Source organism: Aphanomyces invadans (assembly GCF_000520115.1).
Source record: "Aphanomyces invadans strain NJM9701 unplaced genomic scaffold supercont1.7, whole genome shotgun sequence".
In the NCBI taxonomy this organism is placed as follows: domain Eukaryota; phylum Oomycota; class Saprolegniomycetes; order Saprolegniales; family Verrucalvaceae; genus Aphanomyces; species Aphanomyces invadans.
The window spans coordinates 265,502-284,541 of record NW_008580152.1 but is presented as its reverse complement, the minus strand read 5'-3'; the positions used below and the strand labels follow the sequence as shown (position 1 = coordinate 284,541).

General features: G+C 59.6%; 6 protein-coding genes across 7 annotated transcripts; 3 read left to right on the top strand and 3 right to left on the bottom strand.

The window, feature by feature from the left end:
• The first annotated feature begins 656 nt into the window (after positions 1–656).
• On the top strand, positions 657–3,263 carry H310_04343 (hypothetical protein). The gene is made up of 5 exons (XM_008868659.1): positions 657–1,182; positions 1,474–1,724; positions 1,766–1,969; positions 2,246–2,443; positions 2,490–3,263. The coding sequence occupies exons 1-5, from the start codon at positions 682–684 to the stop codon at positions 3,181–3,183; spliced, it is 1,848 nt and encodes a 615-aa protein (XP_008866881.1). The 5' UTR covers positions 657–681; the 3' UTR covers positions 3,184–3,263.
• A 136-nt stretch (positions 3,264–3,399) lies between these two features.
• Positions 3,400–5,381, bottom strand: H310_04342 (hypothetical protein). Its single transcript, XM_008868658.1, has 2 exons — positions 4,882–5,381; positions 3,400–4,826 (listed from the first exon to the last, which is right to left on the bottom strand). Exons 1-2 carry the CDS (start codon positions 5,347–5,349, stop codon positions 3,687–3,689), a joined length of 1,608 nt encoding a protein of 535 aa, XP_008866880.1. The 5' UTR covers positions 5,350–5,381; the 3' UTR covers positions 3,400–3,686.
• Positions 5,382–6,545: 1,164 nt separating this feature from the next.
• H310_04341 (hypothetical protein) lies at positions 6,546–9,115 on the bottom strand. Its single transcript, XM_008868657.1, has 2 exons — positions 7,677–9,115; positions 6,546–7,620 (listed from the first exon to the last, which is right to left on the bottom strand). The coding sequence occupies exons 1-2, from the start codon at positions 8,151–8,153 to the stop codon at positions 6,568–6,570; spliced, it is 1,530 nt and encodes a 509-aa protein (XP_008866879.1). The 5' UTR covers positions 8,154–9,115; the 3' UTR covers positions 6,546–6,567.
• Positions 9,116–9,190: 75 nt separating this feature from the next.
• Positions 9,191–10,826, top strand: H310_04340. Of its 2 annotated transcripts, XM_008868656.1 has the most exons (4): positions 9,191–9,325; positions 9,387–9,575; positions 9,635–10,484; positions 10,553–10,826. In XM_008868656.1, exons 1-3 carry the CDS (start codon positions 9,299–9,301, stop codon positions 10,280–10,282), a joined length of 864 nt encoding a protein of 287 aa, XP_008866878.1. In that variant the 5' UTR covers positions 9,191–9,298; the 3' UTR covers positions 10,283–10,484; positions 10,553–10,826. The 2 variants fall into 2 exon arrangements, with proteins under 2 accessions (XP_008866878.1, XP_008866877.1); XM_008868655.1 differs by having other exon boundaries at positions 9,635–10,826.
• Positions 10,827–13,128, bottom strand: H310_04339 (hypothetical protein; the record flags this gene model as incomplete). Its single annotated transcript, XM_008868654.1, has 5 exons — positions 10,827–11,222; positions 11,285–11,475; positions 11,770–11,897; positions 11,947–12,137; positions 12,181–13,128. The coding sequence occupies 5 exons, from the start codon at positions 13,126–13,128 to the stop codon at positions 10,827–10,829; spliced, it is 1,854 nt and encodes a 617-aa protein (XP_008866876.1).
• Positions 13,129–17,240: 4,112 nt separating this feature from the next.
• H310_04338 (hypothetical protein) lies at positions 17,241–18,208 on the top strand. The gene has a single exon (XM_008868653.1). The coding sequence runs from the start codon at positions 17,253–17,255 to the stop codon at positions 18,072–18,074; it is 822 nt and encodes a 273-aa protein (XP_008866875.1). The 5' UTR covers positions 17,241–17,252; the 3' UTR covers positions 18,075–18,208.
• The last annotated feature ends 832 nt before the right edge of the window (positions 18,209–19,040 follow it).

The window sequence follows — 19,040 nt, the reverse complement described above, 5'->3', positions numbered from 1 at the left end:
ACGGGGGGGGGCATCGTTCGCGCCCAAGATTTTTACTGTCGACGGTATTCAGGAGCTTCAAGAGGGACCGTGGGGCGGCCGCGGGTTTGTGGAGGGCGCGATATAGAATACGCCAACAAGCATTCACTACATGCCACGTCCGCGCCGTCGTCGCACCCTCTATCGAATGCACGGGTGGCCGCATCCTTGGACATGTGAGACAACGAGTGCTCGGGGTATTGCGCTCGCTCCACCGTCGTAAAAAGACGAGGGGGACGAGGGGGGGGGTGAGGTATGCACAAGCGAGGCCATGTGCCAGTGGTCGAACGAAGCGATGGGCCATCGAAATGAAGCCTCTGCGCCGCTTTCGCCGGCAACTTCGGGTGCCCCGCACCACTTGCAAGTGGTCCCCTGGTAGGTATCCACCAAATTTATCACATTTTTGCCCATTTGACAAATATTACTATACAAAATATTTCTCAGGTGTGGGTGAGATCTTCACCAATCAGAAATTTGCGTGGAGGGGTTGTAAGACGTTTAAACGTTGGTCAAGTGCGTCTTTTCCGACATTTGGACAGATTGCCGTCGAATTTTGGAAATATTCCAGCATTTTTGGAAAATGCTGGCGACATGGCTGGAAAAACGCGTTTAATGACGCGGCGCAAGTCACACACGTGCCGCACCCAGCGCCGACACAATTCCATGTTCGCCCGCAAGTCGTCCGAGAAGTCGAGCGGCAGCAGCGCCACAGCGCTGCCGAAGGAATTCTACACACGCCCAGAACTAACCAAGTCGGAGGCGGAGTTCCTCGGGTCGATTGCGACCAAGATGTGCTTGGAAGTGATCGTTTCCGCCCAAGAGAACGGCGGGACAGTCAAGTGGAAGCACAAAACCAACAATCGGGACGGCGTGCACATCTTTCAGGGCGAAGAATTCGGCGGCAACGACAATCTAACGTACGTGTGCGGTGTGAACACGATTCGAGGAACGTTGGCCGACATCACAGATCTCTTCCACTTCACGAGCGACGAAAAACTTGCGTCGTACGCACGCGTGTTCGAGCCCGACCTCATCGACATGTTTACGATCTACGACATCGTAACCCCGTCCCCAGAGAACCCCATGCACTACATTGGTGTGCGATGGAGTGCCATCGAATCGTCCAGTCCTCTCGTGAAGAATCGCGACTTTTGCTACCTCGAGGTACGTCGTCGTCGCCGCCATATATCGTCGTTGGCAACAGCATCTTCTTGACGGTGGCGTTTTCTCCGCATACACACACGTGCTTGTTCTTGTCGTGTCTTTGATTTGCATGCAGAGCGAGCGCGCCGTGTCGTTTTGCAATGCGCGCGTGTGTGTCTCGATCGATCCCGACGGCCGTAGACCGGCGCCACGGGTCGTCGTCGCTGCGCTCGTCCCAACACTTTAATCTCTGCCCAACGTGGCCGTCGACGATTCATTCGCGCTCCCTCACGTTGTTCCTTGTGATGGCAGTGCCAAGACGAATTCGTCGACACGCGCACCAACAAGCAAGGGTGGGTGCGCTGCGTCCACTCGATCAACATGCCGCGCTGCTGCCCATCCATGGAGAAATCATTTGGATTTGTGCGAGGCAGCTACTACCGGTCCGGGGTTGTCGTAGTCGAGACAAACAAGCCGGGCGTCGTCGACATAACGTACATCCTCCAGGTCAACTTCAAGGGGTCCGTCCCCGCGTGGTGGCGCCAGCAGACGCTCCGTCGCCGGTACGGTCGTGATGCATCCACGGCGCGTCACTGGATGGCAGGGTCGCAAGCATCGGGCGGATCGAAAAGTTCCTCCAAGGGAAAAAGCTGAGCGAGGGGCGCATCCTCGGCGACATCGACCTCCCGCCGAAACAACACGTCGTCCACTGCCACCTGTGCTCGCGCCGATTCGACCACGTCTTTACGCGGCGCTATCGATGCCGCAAGTGCGCCCACGTCATTTGCAAGCACTGCAGCGACCACTGGTACGTTTTCTCGATTGTGTGCCTCGATCGAGGGACCGTCCACTTGGTCACGTTGTGGCGGCTGGATCGACATCTCTCGTCCGCATGTTCGTCGCTGCGGTGCGACGGTACCGTCGTATGACCATGGCGCCCGCGAACTTGCAACTTTCGTGATGTGTTTGCTCCGTCTCGAGGCGCGCCGGGCGCAAGGGGCTTTGTGTTGGGTTGACGTGCGGTTTTGTGCGATGGGCGGCGCTCCCATGCATGTTCGAGGCTGGTTTTTCACACGTGCCGTAGGTACTTGCAATTGCCCGTGTCCGGCGAAAAACGCGTCCGCATTTGCACCATGTGCGCGGCATCGTCGTTGAACTCGACGGCGAATGCGGCCATGATGATGTCCCCGAAACGATCGGTGCGACCGCCCCAGTTCGTCCCTCCTCGACCTGCGTCCACGTTTGCCGCAGCGCCACCGCCCAACCCATCGCCATGCCATCGGTAGCACCAGGGCACGCAGTCGTCGGCCTCACTCGTGTCACTCTAGACGCCCCACGTCTACTCCAAACATTCACCTGATGGAACCACGTGCGTGTGCGCCAGCGACCCATGACCCATATCGGCGATTGCCAGATGGCCCATCCCGCCGCGAAGACGACAATGAAAGCGTCGACAGCCAAACAAACCATTACAGCTACGACAGCAGCGACAACGACTCGTTCCAGGACTCGAGTGTGTACGAGACGAATCCGTTTGAGCGGCAGCTGCAGCAACTCCAACACGGGCAAGAAATGCGCCACCCAACGCACCAGAGCTCGCCAGCCACCTCTGCCGCAAGCTGTCCCCAAACCGGTCATGGGACGGTGCCTCAACTCGAGCGCCGCATGCGGGCGCGCGGGGACTTGAACGAATCGTTCCTCGAGAGCGTCCGGAGCATCAACCTCGGACGCCATGGCGCCGCCGCCGTGTCTGGCACGGACTGGTTCCATGCGCAAATGTTTGGCGAGGCCGACGTGAGCTTGGACCCGCTCGATCGAGAGTGGAGCAAAGTGTTTGGCCAGCACAAGGCGGCGCCGCGGCACCCGCCAGACTACAACTCGTGGACAGCGTACGACCGGAGGTCGAGTGGAAGCCCCGAGTCGGTTCCTTCGAATGCACTGTCGTCGCATGCTTCGACCGGGTTTCGATACTCTGTCCAAGTCCCGCAGCACACCTCGCCTCCACACCAAGCATGCCCATAACGTTGTTAACAAGGCACCCCGCCGCGCGCCATGGACGTCAAGCTATTGCGAGCCACGACGTGCTCGCTTGCTCGTATGGATGGAATCGTCTTCGGAGGGCGGGGAGGGGCCTGCAAAATAGGGCGTCGTCGTGGCGCAGGATATCCGCGTCCTTTTGCTTCACGCAAACCATGCTGGCAAACACCCCAAAGAAGCTACGGCGACCCAGCTCTTTGGCCCTACCTTCTCGCGTTCTCGCTGCTCTTGGCCATATAGAACCCTCGGTCAAAGTCCAACGTCGCCAGGCTCGTCGGAACTGTGATGTGCGGCTGCGCCACTGACCGAGCATTCGACCCGCACACTTTGGCGCATCTCCTTCATGCTGGCGGGAGCATTGCATGGAGAAGCGACGAAGAGCCCTGGTGCCATTGCCGTAGCTGCACTCAGGCGGCACCACGTGTGGCCTCTGGCATGCGGCAAACTTTTCCAACGACACATGGGCGACAACGACGTTCGAACTAGCATTACGTCGCACTCGATTGTGCGACAAGATCCCGGTACAGGCTCTGCACGATCGCGCACTTGCCATCGTACATTTGCTCGAGGAGTTCGTGGAGGGCGACGTTCGTGTCGGTCGATGGCCGACGTGCATCGTCCACGTGCGAGTTCTTGAGGACACTCGCGTCCACGATAGAGAGCGACGCCATGTCGATCGGCGGCGTCTCCATGGGCTTTGGGGGGCCGTGGTGCGTCGTGAGGGGCTTTGGCACGTCCGCCAACAAGTCGATGTTGTACAGCGTCTTCCTCGACGATGTCGCGGCTTGGCGCGATGCTTCCGGCGGCTCAGCATACAAGACGATCTTGGACGGGCTCGACGTGGACGGCGCGCGGAGGACGGAAAAGTCAAACAAGTGGTCGTAGTTGGCGACGGGTTTGATCGGGTGGTCCCATTCCGTCGATGCCGCGCTCAAGGAGAGGCAGTCAAGGTGGACAACGTCATCGGACCATCCCGACTTGGTCGTGATCGAGACGGTGTCCGACGAGAAGCTCGCACGCTGCCAGTGGGCATCGGCTTGCTCTTTGACCGGCGGTGGCCGCTGGTGTCCCCCGCGGGACGCTACGCTGCTGTTCCAAGTGCCCGAGACCGACTCCCGCATCGACGTCCCGCCGCCGCTCTCTGCGCACTTGACGCAGATCCGAACTTTGTCTTTGTGGGTTTTCCACGTGATGTGGCAGCTGCTGCACACCACGTGGCCGCACAATCGACAGTGATGCTTTTGGTTGAACAAGTTGAAGCGGCCCGTGCACACCATGCACACCTTGACCGAATCCTTGGGGCGCAACTCGTCGTCCGAGACAAGCGGCGACGACGCGAGCCGACGCGAGAGGAACAAGTTGGGAACGATCATGACTTGAGTGATCCACTTGCGCATGAAACTCATCTGCGCGCTGCTCTGACTCGCGTCGCCGGACAGGGACAACACCGCGTAGCAGTCGACGAGGCCGCTCCCGCTCTCGATAAAGACATGGCCGGACCGAAACCATTGCGAGCGGTGGAGGCCACATGGGGCCAGCAGCGACGGACACGCCGGTACGTCGACAGAGTGGAGGACGCGCAGCCACCCGCGCTTGGACGTCTTGGGGTCTGTAAACTCGCTGTGGTGCTGCGCATGCCATGGTGGTCAGCCATGCGAAAGAGAACACCATGCATGTCGTTACCTCAAGGTAGCAGAAGTCGCGGGACGCATTGGACGGCGACGGCAGCTTGAAGGCGGTCCAGTGGACGCCTGTATACCGCAACGGGTCGTCCTTCGTGGATGTTGCGAGTGTGTACAGGGTGTGCGAATCGAGGACGAGGCCGTCGTGGCACGCGTGACTGAGCGACTCTCGTCGGAAGAAAGCAGAAATGTCGTCGAGTGTGGCATGGAACTGGGTGTGACCGATCATGCACATGATCGTCGGGTCGACAGTGTCCTTGCCGAGCGTCATTTTCATGCGGCGCTGCGACGTTGTGTTGGTGTGCATGGCGTACACGACGTGGTCGTCCATCGCGTACGCATTCCGGACGAGGTGCGCGCCGCACGTTTGCGCCGCGTGCAGCAGGCTCTGCTGTGTCCTTGCATCCAGCGCCTTGGTGTGAAAGAAGTTGGTCGGGAGCGGCAGCGTCACTTGCGCCGGCGGTGCCATCGCAGCTCCTCGTGTTGCAAAATGGCCAGGACGTTGAAGGGGACCTGCCGAGAATACGCGACCATGTGGAGGAAAGGAGGGCCGGCGACACAGTATACTTGCATCAAATGAAAATACCCCGACAGAGACCCAGGTCCATGTTGGCCCGATCCTCGTCGCACATCCGATTATACTTCATATTTGTAGTAAAGATGATGCAAGCGTGGTCGTGGCACGAGATCCGCAGAGATCGCCGTAGCAGACCTGCACCATCTCGCCGAGGCAAACAGCCGTGAGGCGTCCGGTCGGCGGCGGCGGCGTGGGCGAACGAGATGCTCGCCGCACCGCACGCGACCCCTGGCTGCTTGTCTATGGCCCCGCTGGACGTGTGGGTGTATGTGTGTGTGTGTGCTTGCGGCTGGTCACTGACCAGGACGACGCCGTCGCATGGGGGTAAATTTTGTTTTCGTGTACTATATAGATGGTGCAGGAGGATGATAGCTTACGCACGCACGAAGCACCGCAGGATCGTGCACTTGTGCCGCAGCCACTCAACACAGCGCAGCTGTAGCGCTCATCGCACCCCCCCCATTCATCTTGCCAGGCACGCGCCGTGTGGTTGATGTGTCCAAGCAATGGATTGCGTGCCCCACGCGTCATCGCGAGTCTGTTCGCCCTTGTCCGCGGAGGCCGAGCAACGGATGCGGCCAGCGCGTGTTTGGCAGGTTGTGGCGGTGGGTCGGGAGGTGGCGCACTGGCCATCGCCGTTGCCTGACCGATCGCATCGATCCGTCGCTGCCAACGGTCCAGAACGGGATCGCGATGTCGACGCATGTTGCATATGCTGCGCGCATATCGCATCCAATTGCCATGGCGCGGCCCATCCCGAGCCGCATGGGGCCACATGCATCGCTTGTGCCTCGCCATTCCAGGCACGCGGCTCGACACCACAAAAAACGACCCCGGAATTCGCCACGCGGATTCTCGATCCATGCTCTCAATCGCTGTGCCACGATGCCCTCCCCCGTCTAGCCTCGTCCGTATGCAGTCGTCGCCGCCCTCGCCCCGGACCCGCTGGCAACGGTGCCGCAGTCCAAGTCACCGGTAATGTTTGCGTGCCATGCACAAGGTCTGCAGAGCGATCGCGACCTTGCAACCCTCTTGTGCTGTTTCGACCCGATTGCGTTTTCCAGTAGGGAGTCGGTGGGAGAGAGAGAGGAGGATGGAGGTCGTGTTGTATTAGGCGACGAGATCGCGGTAGACGCTCTGGACGGCGTCGCTCTTGCCGTCGTAGAGTTGTTCAAGGAGATCGTGGAGCGCGACAACGTTGTCGGCATGAGTCGACGGAAGCTCGAGCGACGAATGTGCTCGCCGCCGCGACTTGAGCAGCAATGCATCGACGTCGACAATTGCTTCCGAGAAGCTCGACCGGTCGTCTTCCGAACGAGACAGCGGGATGGACAACTCGGGCTTGTCGACGATGCGGTGGCTCGCCGCTGAATCCTGGGTCGGTGGCGGCTGCTGCAGCACGGACATATCAAACACGTGGTCGTAATTGATGGGGACGCGGGGACACGAGGGCTCGATGGACAATGCGCCGAGCCGGGCCGACGACCTCGATTTGGTCAAGTCGGAGCTCTCGCGCGGCATCGGCTCTGGACACGATGCTGGCTCGAGCACGTCGCTGTTGGACAGTGTCGAGAGCTCGCCGTCCCGGTGGCGGCCGCAGGACGCCACAGTGGAGCGTCCATGGGTCATCAGGAACGAGTCGCACGCACATGACTTGGTCGTGTTGCTGTCGGCGCATCGAAGACAGATGCGCAGCGTCGCCATCGTCCACGTGATGTGGCATTTCGAGCACACGATGTGGCCACATGCCCGACAGTGGTGCTTGGAGCTGAACAAGCGGAACCGCGCCGTGCACAGCATGCACGACTTGACCGAGTCCTTGGGCCGGAGCGCGTCGGTGGGCACGAGGGATTTGGTCGCGAGGCGTCGGGTGAGCAAGACGTTCGGCACAGCCATAACCTGCGTCACCCACGACCGCATGAAGCTCATCGAGTGGTGCTCGTGCGCGGTCGGCGCAAGGTCGGTAGGGACGGTGAGCATGGCGTAGCAATCGAGCAACCCGGACCCGGCATTCTCAAGCAAGACATGGCCGGACCGAAACCACTTGGACCGCTTCACGCCCGACGACGACGGGAGTGGCGGGCACGCAGGGACGTCCAACGAATGGAGCACACGCAGCCAGCCCCGCCTGGACGACTTGGGATCGATGAATGCTCGGTGGCTCTAGAGTAGCGGTGGATGGCCAGTGAGGTGGGAGCGGCCATGGCATGCGTGCGAACCTCGAGGTAGCAGTAGTCGCGATGGCGGCCCGACGGCAACTTGTGCGCTACCCATTTGATCGTGGTGTACTGGAGGGGGGCGTCCAGCGTCGGTGCCGCAAGTGTGTACAGGGTCTGACCATCGACGACCAGGCCATCGTTGGCCGCGCGGCTGAGGCACTCTGCTCGAAAGAACGACGCCACCGCGACCAACGGTGCATGAAACTGCATGTGGCCAGCCATGCACGCCAGCGACGCATCGTAGCCGTCCTTGCCAAGGACGAGCTTCATGCGGCGCTGGGACGCGGCGTCTGTGTGCATCGCGTACACGAGGAGGTCGTCCATCGCGTGGACGGTGTCGACGAGCTGGGCGCTGCACGTCCGTGCAATGTGGAGGATTGTGTCGTGGGTCGTGGCATCCAGGGCCTGTGTGTCAAAGTAGTTGGGCGGCAGCGGGAAGTTGGCGGCTGGGCATTGCAGGCGGCGCGCCGTCTTCATGCTCTTCAAGAATTCCGAAATGAGTCACGACGTCGGCGGCCGCGCTGCTTGTTGGAGACGGCGTTGGTAACTGCGCTGGCCTCCATGTCGCCTGTGTGGATTTCCAAGCCAACTGTTGCCGGCAACATCCCCTTGCACTTGCTGGCCTTACACAAAACCCCGTTGGGCTCTGCGGACGTGCCGACGAGGCTGTGTCTGCGTGCGGCTGGGTCGTACCCGCTCCTTGCTCCTCCCGCGGCCGCAGCTAGTACTTGACACAGAAGCAGGAGCTGGAAGGGGATGGGCTTCGCATCCGTAGACTAGTTAGTTCGACTACACGCGGCACCAAACGACTCGCTCGAGCTAGCGCTGGCCACGCTGGTCGAGCCACACGAGGACTCGTCGCGCATCGCGCCAGCGCTGCGATCGCCGATGCGGAGAACGTTTGGGAGTTGGATGGCCGTGCATCGTCTCGAGCGCTGGAATGCCCCAGATATACATTAAGAAGAGTGGGATTGGAAACGTCGATCGTGTTCCAAGAGGGCATGTTCGACGGCTCCCGCTGCTGCGACCTTGGGACCGAGCGCTGGCTAGGACATGACGAGGTGCGGACGACGACCGGCCGAGGTCGACGTCGCCGCTGGCGGCGGACTCCCTATCGAATCCCAAGGCGGGAAGCGAGACCCGTTGCCGCATGAACGAGACTAGAGGCACCAAAATCCCGCACCCGTGTGTCAGGAGTTGTGAGACACGAGCGGGGTGCTGCGCTCCAGCGGCAATCGAACCATGTGTTGGAATCGTCGACTTCGCTCCGGTAATGCTCGTCGCAAGAATCAGCTGGAGGGGTGCTTGGCGCACACGGCTCCGGCAGAAGTATTCCATTCCCCCCTTCCATGTCGCTGTCTGACGGAATGGGCGACCGCGCAGTCCCGCGCGGTGCCCACCGTCGAATTCCCTTGGCTGACCTTGCATCACAAGTCTGCAAGATTTACGAAATTCGGATTCGTTTTTTGGCAAATTGTCCGAATCGTTCGACCAATCAGAGACAATGATTTCATGCCGATAGCCAATCAAACAACAAGATTCCGAAACCCAAGCAAATCGCTTTGTTGACGAAACCTCCACAGCTTCCACGAACGACGACGACCGCCCGTTGAGCCGCCGCGATGGACAACGCGTTGGTGGAAGCGTCGGTCAGTCGTGGGCCTAGTCCCTTGGTGAAAGATAGGTGCTCTCATGGTGTTCTCTGCATAGTCGGGGTCGTTGGGCGCGCTCTTCGCTTGCCTCGCGTTGTTTCCGCTGGACGTTGCCAAGACCAAGCGCCAGGCCGACACACACACGACCAAGAAAGGTGAAAGTACACTTGCGCTGCTTCGGTCGATCTGGGTGGACGAAGGCGTAAACGGACTCTTCTCTGGGCTGGGACCCAAGGCTGCGCACACGGTATGTTGGTTGTGGGCTCGATGCGATCGATTCACCGTGCTGCGACGTTCGTCGTCCAGGTGCTCTCCAACTTTTTCTACTTTTATTGGTATGCGTGGCTAAAAGCAGCGTACGAAAAGTCCCGCGGGCCGTTGACGACGTCGGCGACACTCGCGATTGGCGCCGCGGCCGGCGCGATCAACATGACGATCACACTTCCCTTGGACGTTATCTCAACTCGCATCCAGACGGCTGCCAAGGCACAGTCGTCCCCATCGTCACTGACGCTGCTTCGAAGCATGTATCACGAGCACGGGATCTTGTCCCTGTGGAAAGGCTACCTTCCGTCCCTCGTGCTCGTATCGAACCCGTCCATCTTCTACACCATCTTCGACCGGCTCAAGGTGTACGTCGCGCGCGACCTGTCGGCCATCGAGGCGTTTGTGCTGGCCGCTCTGGCCAAATCGATTGCAACAATCGTGACGTATCCAGTCATTCGGGCCAAAGTGCTCATGCAGGCCGCGGAGAATGCCAACGAGCACGCGTCGCTCTCGATGGTCCAAGTTCTCGATCGAACGTGGAAGAACGGCGGGGCGGCGGCGCTCTTTCAAGGATGCCATGCCCAGCTCGTGAACACCGTCGTCAAGAGTGCTGTCGTCGTCATGACGAAGGAGCAGATTGCAGCGTGGACGGTCCGCCTCTTGTATCCGTTTCAGCAAAAAGCGTAATGCAACGGAGGGTTTCGTCGCCCCGCTCGGTGGAATCGTGGTTGGAGGTGTACCGACGCATGGCACTCGCGAGGGCATCGGCGCTTGCAGGAAACGCTGGTCGCGTTGGCGGTGGGCCGGCCGCAGTCCTTCTCGTGCGCTAAACACCATCATGCATGGCAGAGTGCGTCGATTGCCGCGGCGACACGAACAACTGCCGCATGTACAGCACGATCGCCACACATTCGACACCACACGTGCGAGTTGCGGCTCTCAAGACTACTTCTGTAGCTACCGGCATCAACCGTGGACGGATGACTACACTGCTCCGTTCAACGCGGCCACACCCCGATACATCATCAGCGCACATCGCGCAACTCGTCAAATCGCACCGCCCTGATAGCATGGCCTCAGACATTTCGTCGGTACGCTCGCAGCCCCTCCCTGCAACTTGCAGCGCTCTGCCCAGGCGCGTACGCGGCCTTCTCGCGTACTCCCCGCCGACGCCCCCACTGACACGACGAGTGGGGGTGCACTCCAAGACCTCAATAATGAGTCTGGTTGGTTATCGTTTGTCTTTGCGCGAGTCGTGATGATGTTCGGTCGAGTCGGGTGACCCGCCGCGCCGTCGACTGCTGCTACCGCTTCGCGCCCGCTTCTTCGCGCCACGTCGGTCTTCTGTCGAGTCGTTGGAACGAGATCGTCGCCGCGAGGACCGGTAGGGTGGTTTGTGATGTCTGTCTTGGCTGTTGCGCAACGACGGGGCCTTTCCATTCTTCCACGTCCGGCCGCGGTCGCTGCTCCTGTAGTCGCGCCGATCGCGGGACTTGCTTCGGCGACGTTCTCGAGACCGGGGGTCGTAGCTGCTGGATCGGCGATCCCGATGATGTCGGTTGCGCCGGGTTTCGGCCGCGTCGTGGGGCGATTTTCCAACCAGGCGCACTTCGCCCATTCGTTCCAGCTGCATACCGCATGAGCACACAACACACACCGCGCAGTTGGTTTCCGGACATTGTTGCGTACCTCGGCCGGCTTGAGACTCGTCAGTTCTCTCGGATTCTCGATCGAGGCAGGTGGGACCGAGAGACCGCCGCGCTGCGCCGTCAAGTACCGATCCAAGTCATCGTCCGATACCGTTCGCGCGTCGAATTCCATGAGCTGGCTACCTCTCCACTCTTTGCATTCCGTGTAATAGTCTTGAATCAAGTCGCAGTCTAGGCGCGCGGGCTGCCGTCAGCTCAACCGGGCGAACGCAAAGACATGCCACACCAACGCTGCCACGCAGAGGATCGACCAAACGTCATGCGGCCATCCCGTGCGTGCATTTCAACGCACAACCTGGACCACAACACGTCCCAATACACCCAACGTGCACGACTTTCAACGCCCTTCGAACCATCCTCGACATGAATGCCATATCCCACGGAGCCGTGGCGGTCGTCAAGCAAGTGGCCACCAAGACAGGCAAGACAAACACCAAGCGCTTGCAAAAGGCCGCGACTTCTTACCGTGTTCGAGGACCTTGTCCAGTTTGAGCTTGCGAGTTGCCTTGGGGTCGGCGGCAGCGGTCGCGATGTACCATGCAGCCGTCGCGAGGGTTTTCGCCGGGAATTCGATGCACATTTTGGTCCAATATCTACCAGCACGCATGAGTCCATGCCGTGCACATACCCTCGCGCATGTACATGTCTTTCAGAATGACTTGGGCAGCATCCTTCACCGTCGATGGAAAGTCGGGTGCGACCGCCGCAAACGCGTCATACGGCAAAGCTATCGTCAGGTTGAACTCGATGCCTTGCAGGACTTGGAGCTCGTAGTGGAGTAAATGCAGCCGTTCAATTTCTTCTTTCTCCTCGTCGCCAGTGACGAGGGGCGTCTACCATAACTCTATCTTTTGGTACAGACGAGGGCGAGCATACCTCCAGGACGTAATGCATGACGTGCACCATGCGCAGCAGCTTCATGCGCTGGCTAGATGCCTTGGCCGACAGGAATAGCGCGGCCGCCGCCATCTTGAAACGCTCCTTGGCATAGAACCCTCGCTTGAACAGCGTTTGGTAATAGCTCATCGCGGCGACCACAATGTGCGCTTCTAGGCCAAGACACCGCCCCAGTGTATCGATGAAAGCAACACCAGTGAACCGCCAGTGGCGCAGTTTGGCACGCGGCGATCGGAACTCGGTCGGCTCATAGAACCACGCGATGTTGCCGCGGTGAAGTTCGCGCCGGAGGTCGAGCCCTTCCTTGTCGTGGGGGTTCACGACGTCTTGCAGGATCCGCTGGGGTGCTTTCCGGACCTTGATTTCACCGAGGACAATTTTTTTCCACTCCTTCAGCTTCCCTCGGTAGATTCCCAGCTCGTCCCACCGCGCCAACGTCTTGAGCAGCTTCTTCCTGTGTTCTTCCACGGGCTTCATGTCGCGATATGATTCTCGCACGCACGCGTGGAGGATATGTTCAACTGTTGCCATCCATTCCACGTGGCGCGTGCGGCGGACAGCGTCGAACGATGTGGACAGGCGAGGCTGTTTCCGAGACGGGGGGGCATCTGTATCCACGACTGGTGCGCCGATCTTGAGGAACTCGTGAAGGACGTAAAACAGCATGACTTTGTGGTTGAAGGACTTGGTGCGGTCGCTGAGCGCAAATGCCCGAAGCTTGATCTGGACTTGTAACGAGAACGCGTCGTGCGCGGCCATCCATTGCGCAGTTTGTGCCACGATACTCGGATCAATGTGCTTCTCCAGCAAGCGCTCCAGCAGCTCGTCGAGCGGAGCAAAAGGATCTGCCTTGGCCTTCTTGTGCCTCTCGCGCTTCTCTCTGAGCCGCGTCATCTCGGACGGCGACAGTGGCGACGACTCCGCCATTGTCGGTCGTGGGAGTGCCCCTGCTGCTTGACCACAAAATTCCAAAATAGTCCTAATTAGGAGGAAATTCCCATTTAGGAATTTCAAACTCGGCCGAACATCCTCCTCGAAGGCCGAGATTAGGTCCGAGCCATGACGCGATCGCCGCGGCGCCAACCAAAGCGTCCTCCCCCACCACCAACATGTATGCCATTTGTCCGATGGGCTCCAGTTGCCATGACGCCTTCAGAGATCCAGCAATTTTGTGTGCAACGACGAACCATAACGAGCCCGCGTAGGTGACGGTCTCGGCCACATCCTGCTTGTGCCACGTGCAAGGGAGGTGGCATCGGTGGAACACCATCTTGGAGCAGGCATCGGGCTCGAAATACGCCGCCGGATGGACCATCACGTGACGCTCGACCATCACGTTTGGAACGACATGTTGCGGGAGACGATTGGCTTGGTGTGCGTCGTCACGGCAGGATGCGTCCAACCTACCACGCTAGGTCACCAGGTCTTCCGTGGCTAGAGCCCGGCGTCCTGAGTGCGCGTAGAAGGCGTTGTCGGGGACAAGACGTACCGCATCCACTTCGTCCAGTCGCACTGGCATGCAACGTCGGTGTGGCGGAGCGGCGTGCTCCAGACACAAGACTCTCCCTCGTCGGCTGGAACGCTCCAATGTTCCAAATCCAGGAAATTGGGACAAATCTGTCTGAATTTTGTGTAATTCGTTTCACTTCTATGGCGCAAACAGTTTTCGGATAAAAACCAACGAAAATTGCATGAAATTTAGCCCCGCATGACGAGTTTTTCCAGAGTCGCGCTAATGCAATGTCGAAGTCTTGGCAATTAGCATACGGGTATGTATACTATGGTACTTCGAAGTAACAATTTACATAGCACATATCATGAATGTGATTGGTGGAAATGGGAAAGACTAGCAGGTTTGCTCAATCTCATTGGTAGAAATGCAAAGAATTAACTGTTCGTTGAAGTGTACTAATCCTCTACCAAGTCCCCCGATCCATCGGACACCGCATGCTCCGGCGACTGGACCCGTTCCTAATGCTGACGAATTCCACGTGGCGATACCGGGGGGGGGGTTCCCCGACCACCCCCACCGCGGGTTCGAAACGATCACGTACTTGCTTCCGCACTCGCCTGGGAAGATTCTGCACGAAGACTTTTGTCGACACAAGGGGGGGGGCATGGTCGATGCGACATGCACCACTATCGCGAGGGAGACGCAGCATTCCAAACGTCTCTGACAACGGGGCGAGTCGTGGCCTCCAGATCATTCAAAGCATGGATTTATTCCCCGCCACACATGCCCGGAAGAAAGATTTGGGATGCACGCATGGAGGCGTCCCCTCCACGGATGATTTGGCCACGTCTTCCCCCCATGAAAACTCGACAGGGGAATCGAGAGAAACGTTGTGCTCACCGACGTCTTCCGCCAGCCTCCCATGCAGCGATGTCCCCCCCGTCATGGCTGGAGAATAAGATCAACACACTACCCCAAGCGATGGGGCCTCACTCTGTTTCTCACAAACTTCACGCAGTTTGCAGGTTTTGCGGAAAGGGAAGAAGCCTCTCAAGGGGGTGTATGTACCATGACATGGTCAGGCGACGACCTGCATGGCTCCACTGCACTTTGCACATGAAGTCGAGCCCTCTACGTGGCGAAATCGCAGCGTCGATGTGTTTGCCACACGGCTCGCCCCCTCCCTCTATACATAGTGACGACTGTCGTTTGTTTCGACCATACGTGTCGATTGCGCCGCACTCTGCCCCAACGCTTCAGCGTTTACTTTGCATCCTACCTCTGCCCGATGTGGGCTTTCCATCACAGGTTGTCATGGGCTCTGCCATGCGCATGCAGTTGCCATCCAGAACGCCACCTCCTGCAGACGTCATCGTCATCCGTGCCATGCATGCAATGAACCCCCCAGCCTTGAATCCCCCCCCAAGGTCACTCATCTACACCAGGAGTGCCACATGGTGTGGGTTCCCTGTTGGTGGAATCTCAGATCCGCCATCACACTTCGCTTGGTGACATGGCTGCACCCTTCACCACACATCGTTCCAGCACCCGTCCCGTCGAAATGACGACAGAACTGAGCACCGTGGGGGCGCAACGTCGACCCCCTTGGCTGTCTTGGGCGAGCAAGTGGTATCTGAGTTGTCCAGTCGTTTGATTTGCCATCGGCGTGACTCCCCCATAATCAGGGGACATGACCGATTTTTCCTCCTGATAAAGTGGGTGGTACATCTTTAGCAATATGTATCTCGGGGTCCGTTTGCCCGCGCAATGGGTGGGCTCTTTCAAAGGTGCGGACGCTCCAGTGGCCGGGAGAAGGTGCGCCGTCGTCGTGCTGCTGCAACAACTGTGTACCACCCAGGGCCGACATTGTGAGGTCGATTCCGGAGTGGTTTTGGCCCGAATTCAAGCAAGGCGACATCGCCCTTCCACACCTAGTCGTGGTGATCAAACTCGGGCACGATCGACCGAGCGTTTGTCGCAAGTGGTCACCGGGAAGGGGGCTGCACCCCCTTGGTTGGCGACGCCGGTTCTCGCCCTACCAGGCGTTCTGCGCAATCCGTGTATGCGCCTCCCTTTCGGAGCACGTCGAACCGAGTGACGCCAACAAGTAGTTGTGCGTGGTGGTGTTTCGGGGCGAATTCCCACGACGGCGGACGGGCATCATGACCACGTGCACGCGGCTAGCTCATCTTTCGCTCCGTCTCGCTCGACGGGGTTTTGCCCGCGATGCCCTCGTCGCCACCGCGTTGACGGTTGTACCACACGTGGTGTGTATCGGATCGAGAAAAGGATGCCGCAGGGGTGCCGAGCTCGCTGCCGCCCCAGTCCTCCGTGCGTTCGAATGGCGCCTGGACGCGATATGCCGACGCCATACGACATTGCTGCCCCCCCCTGTGCATGCGCAAACCGAATGCCACCGACATCCTCAGCTTACCCATCTGCGCTTCGCCTTCTGAACATCGTGTGCCAGCTGGTCTGATATCGATAGAACTCAGATACACGACCAATTCTTACGGCGCCACATCCTCTTGCGGCCTCGATGCGGCCCCGTCAGAGCCCCCCTGCTGGCGGCGTCAATCTCGTGGGACGACCATGCGTCAAGGGCATACACATGTGGACCAAAGGAGCGGGTCCAATGTCCTGGCTGCCGCACGTCCTCGAGACCAGCTCGACCCCGTGATCATGTACCCGACCGAAAACAACGCGTCAAAGCCTCTCAACGTGACCATGCATTGCACACTGCCGCATCAACGGACCGATTCCTCATCGCCCGTCGACACGGCCGCTACCTGTCGGCGCAGCCCCGGTTGACGACGTCATGGGGAATCTATCTCTGCGGGCCCACCGCGCAGAGACTTGTTTCTCTGTCCTTGTCGTCGTGACGCAGTAGCCACCAAGAGACTCTATATCAGATGCCACACCCGAATAAGGCGTTCGACATGGTCGCGAGCCGAAACACGTTCGCCGGCACGTCGCGACGACCCCAACATCGCGAGCCACGGCGGCAGCATGGCGCGATCGTTCGTGCCATCCTTCGCAGGATGGAGGACGGCCACGCATTAGGCCTCCCCCATCCCGACGAACTCCGGCAGAGCCAACAGAGTCCACCACGCGTACCACAATACTCAGGCCGGGGCAAAGACAGCTGGGGGTGGGGGGGCACAGCCATACATCTATTCCGGGTGCCGCCGCCGTCGCCGCCACCAGCACATCGTCCGCCATGCGGTCGACGTCCTTCCTCCCTTCTTCGTTCAGATCGGGTGGTGGCGCACACCTTGAGAAATGTATACTCCGCGGCAGTGCCACCGTCTGAGAACACTTGGCCGCCCTGGAGCGCCTTGCTGGGTTCGGTCGCGGCGGACCCCACGACTTGGCCCGCGATCCCGCCGAACGGGGACGCGACGTCGGCGCGCGCCACGATCGGGACGCTCTTGTCCGCGGGACGATGCGGGGGGGGGCATCGCCCCCCCGACTGTGCCTGGTTTCGAAGTCCGTGGCCGATCTTGAACTTTGCGTACTAATCAGACCCGGCCATGTGATTGGACGAAACGGGAGGCGAGTGGCGAAGTCATTTTCGAATTTGGACCTGGTCGGCGGCATGACGGAGCTCCAGACGTGCCGGTACAGCCACGGCAAGTGCAAGCAGCCGCGCGCGACCAAGAAGAACGGCACGATGCACACACTGTGTGAGTTCCACCGAACGAAAGCGTGCGCGCACCAGAAGAAGCTCGATGCAAAGCGCCGCAACGAGAAACTCCGCCTCCTCGAAACGAAGAAAGCAATGAAACATCCCGGGCCCGACTTGCACCTGTGGAAGGAAGACGAGAACCGCATGCCCATGGTCGGTGACAAGTTCAAACCCCCCGTGTGGGACGCACCGCACGACAGCGCCACCTTGTACACCCCGAACGTGTCTTACGGCCACCACCACCATCACCTCCACCACCCGTCATCGTCGCCCCACCTCGCACACCACGGACTACACCACCCGCCGTCCCAGCAACACACGCCGCGCGACCTGTACGAGTACGACGATCACCAGCGATACAAGTTTCCGTCCCACACACCTACCGGCAGCCTTCTCCGTGCTGGCGGTTCGCCGCTCGGCGCGCTGCGGAGAGACGATTCGGGGGCATATCGACCGCAGTTTCCATCGCGCGACGGAGCGTACCCTTTGTACTCGTCACCAACGTCGTATTCGGCGTCGTACACCACCGACTCGGCGCCCATGTTGTACGATCACAAACACGGCGCTGCAACCCAGCGCCTGCATCACCACCACGTGCCCCACCACATGACGACGGGCGAGTTCGACGCAAGATACGACTACTACGACGAAGCGCCTTCGCCATACAGCCGGCCGGCGGCGTCGGCCATCCCGTTTGGCCAGTATCCGCCGCAGCCCGTGTACCACCAGTAAGGACTGCACTCGGGTCGAGATAGGTGTTGTGCTGTCGGTTCAAGTCGCTCGTTGTGTGCGAGGAAACCAGCGGGCAGTCGGTGGAACGGATTCCTCGAGTAGTATATGTGTGTGTGTGTGTGTCTATGTTTGCGATCCGCCGCCGCCTTCTCGCGGCGGCACCCGTCTGTCGTAAGATTGTCGCGGCGGAACCCATGAGAACTCGAGAGAGAGGGGGATGGGGATGCCGCTGGCTACTGCCTTTCCAGGACGCTCCGCTGGTGGCCCAACGAACGGACGCCAGCCCCAGCGGACCTTCATGCAGACCCGAGGAATCTCAGATATCGACGCGATCACAACGTGTGAATGTTCGCGGCGGCGTCAGCACGACTTCGGCGGCGGTGGTGCCACCTGAATTCCCCCATGAACATGGAGACATGTCTTTCCTGCTCTCGGATTGGAGAAATAGGTGTAAACCTCTGAGAATGAATATCCGACGCGAGGCAGGATATGCATTTATGCAGTGTCGCATCCCTTTGTCAGAGTCGCGCGGCGGGACATAGCACGAAAATGGCGGCTTCCTGGCGGGCACGGCATCGACTCGGTTCCGATCGTGGAGGATGTTGTCGGTGGCTGGCTCTGTTTTTTGCCACGAGGTCGCATTGTGGCCTCTGGAAGAAATCGTGTGACCGCTTGAAGGGGAGGTCGAAAGGATGGCCGTGATGTCTGCCCGTTCGGCGAGTGCCGTGAACAAACCTGTTGGAGCTCGCACAGCCACGAAATTCTCCATTTCCCCTGCGGAATCCCTTCATCCACGGAAGCGTACGGAAGGTAGGACTGGACTACTAGGTCGAAGCCCGACCGCCTTCATGCCCTGCCTCGCTTGACCCGTTTTGGGGCCAGATGTACAGTTCGTCCAAAAACTATGGACGCACACAAAAATTTTCAAGTTGATTGTGTTCCCTTCTGAATCAGTAGAAACTCTTT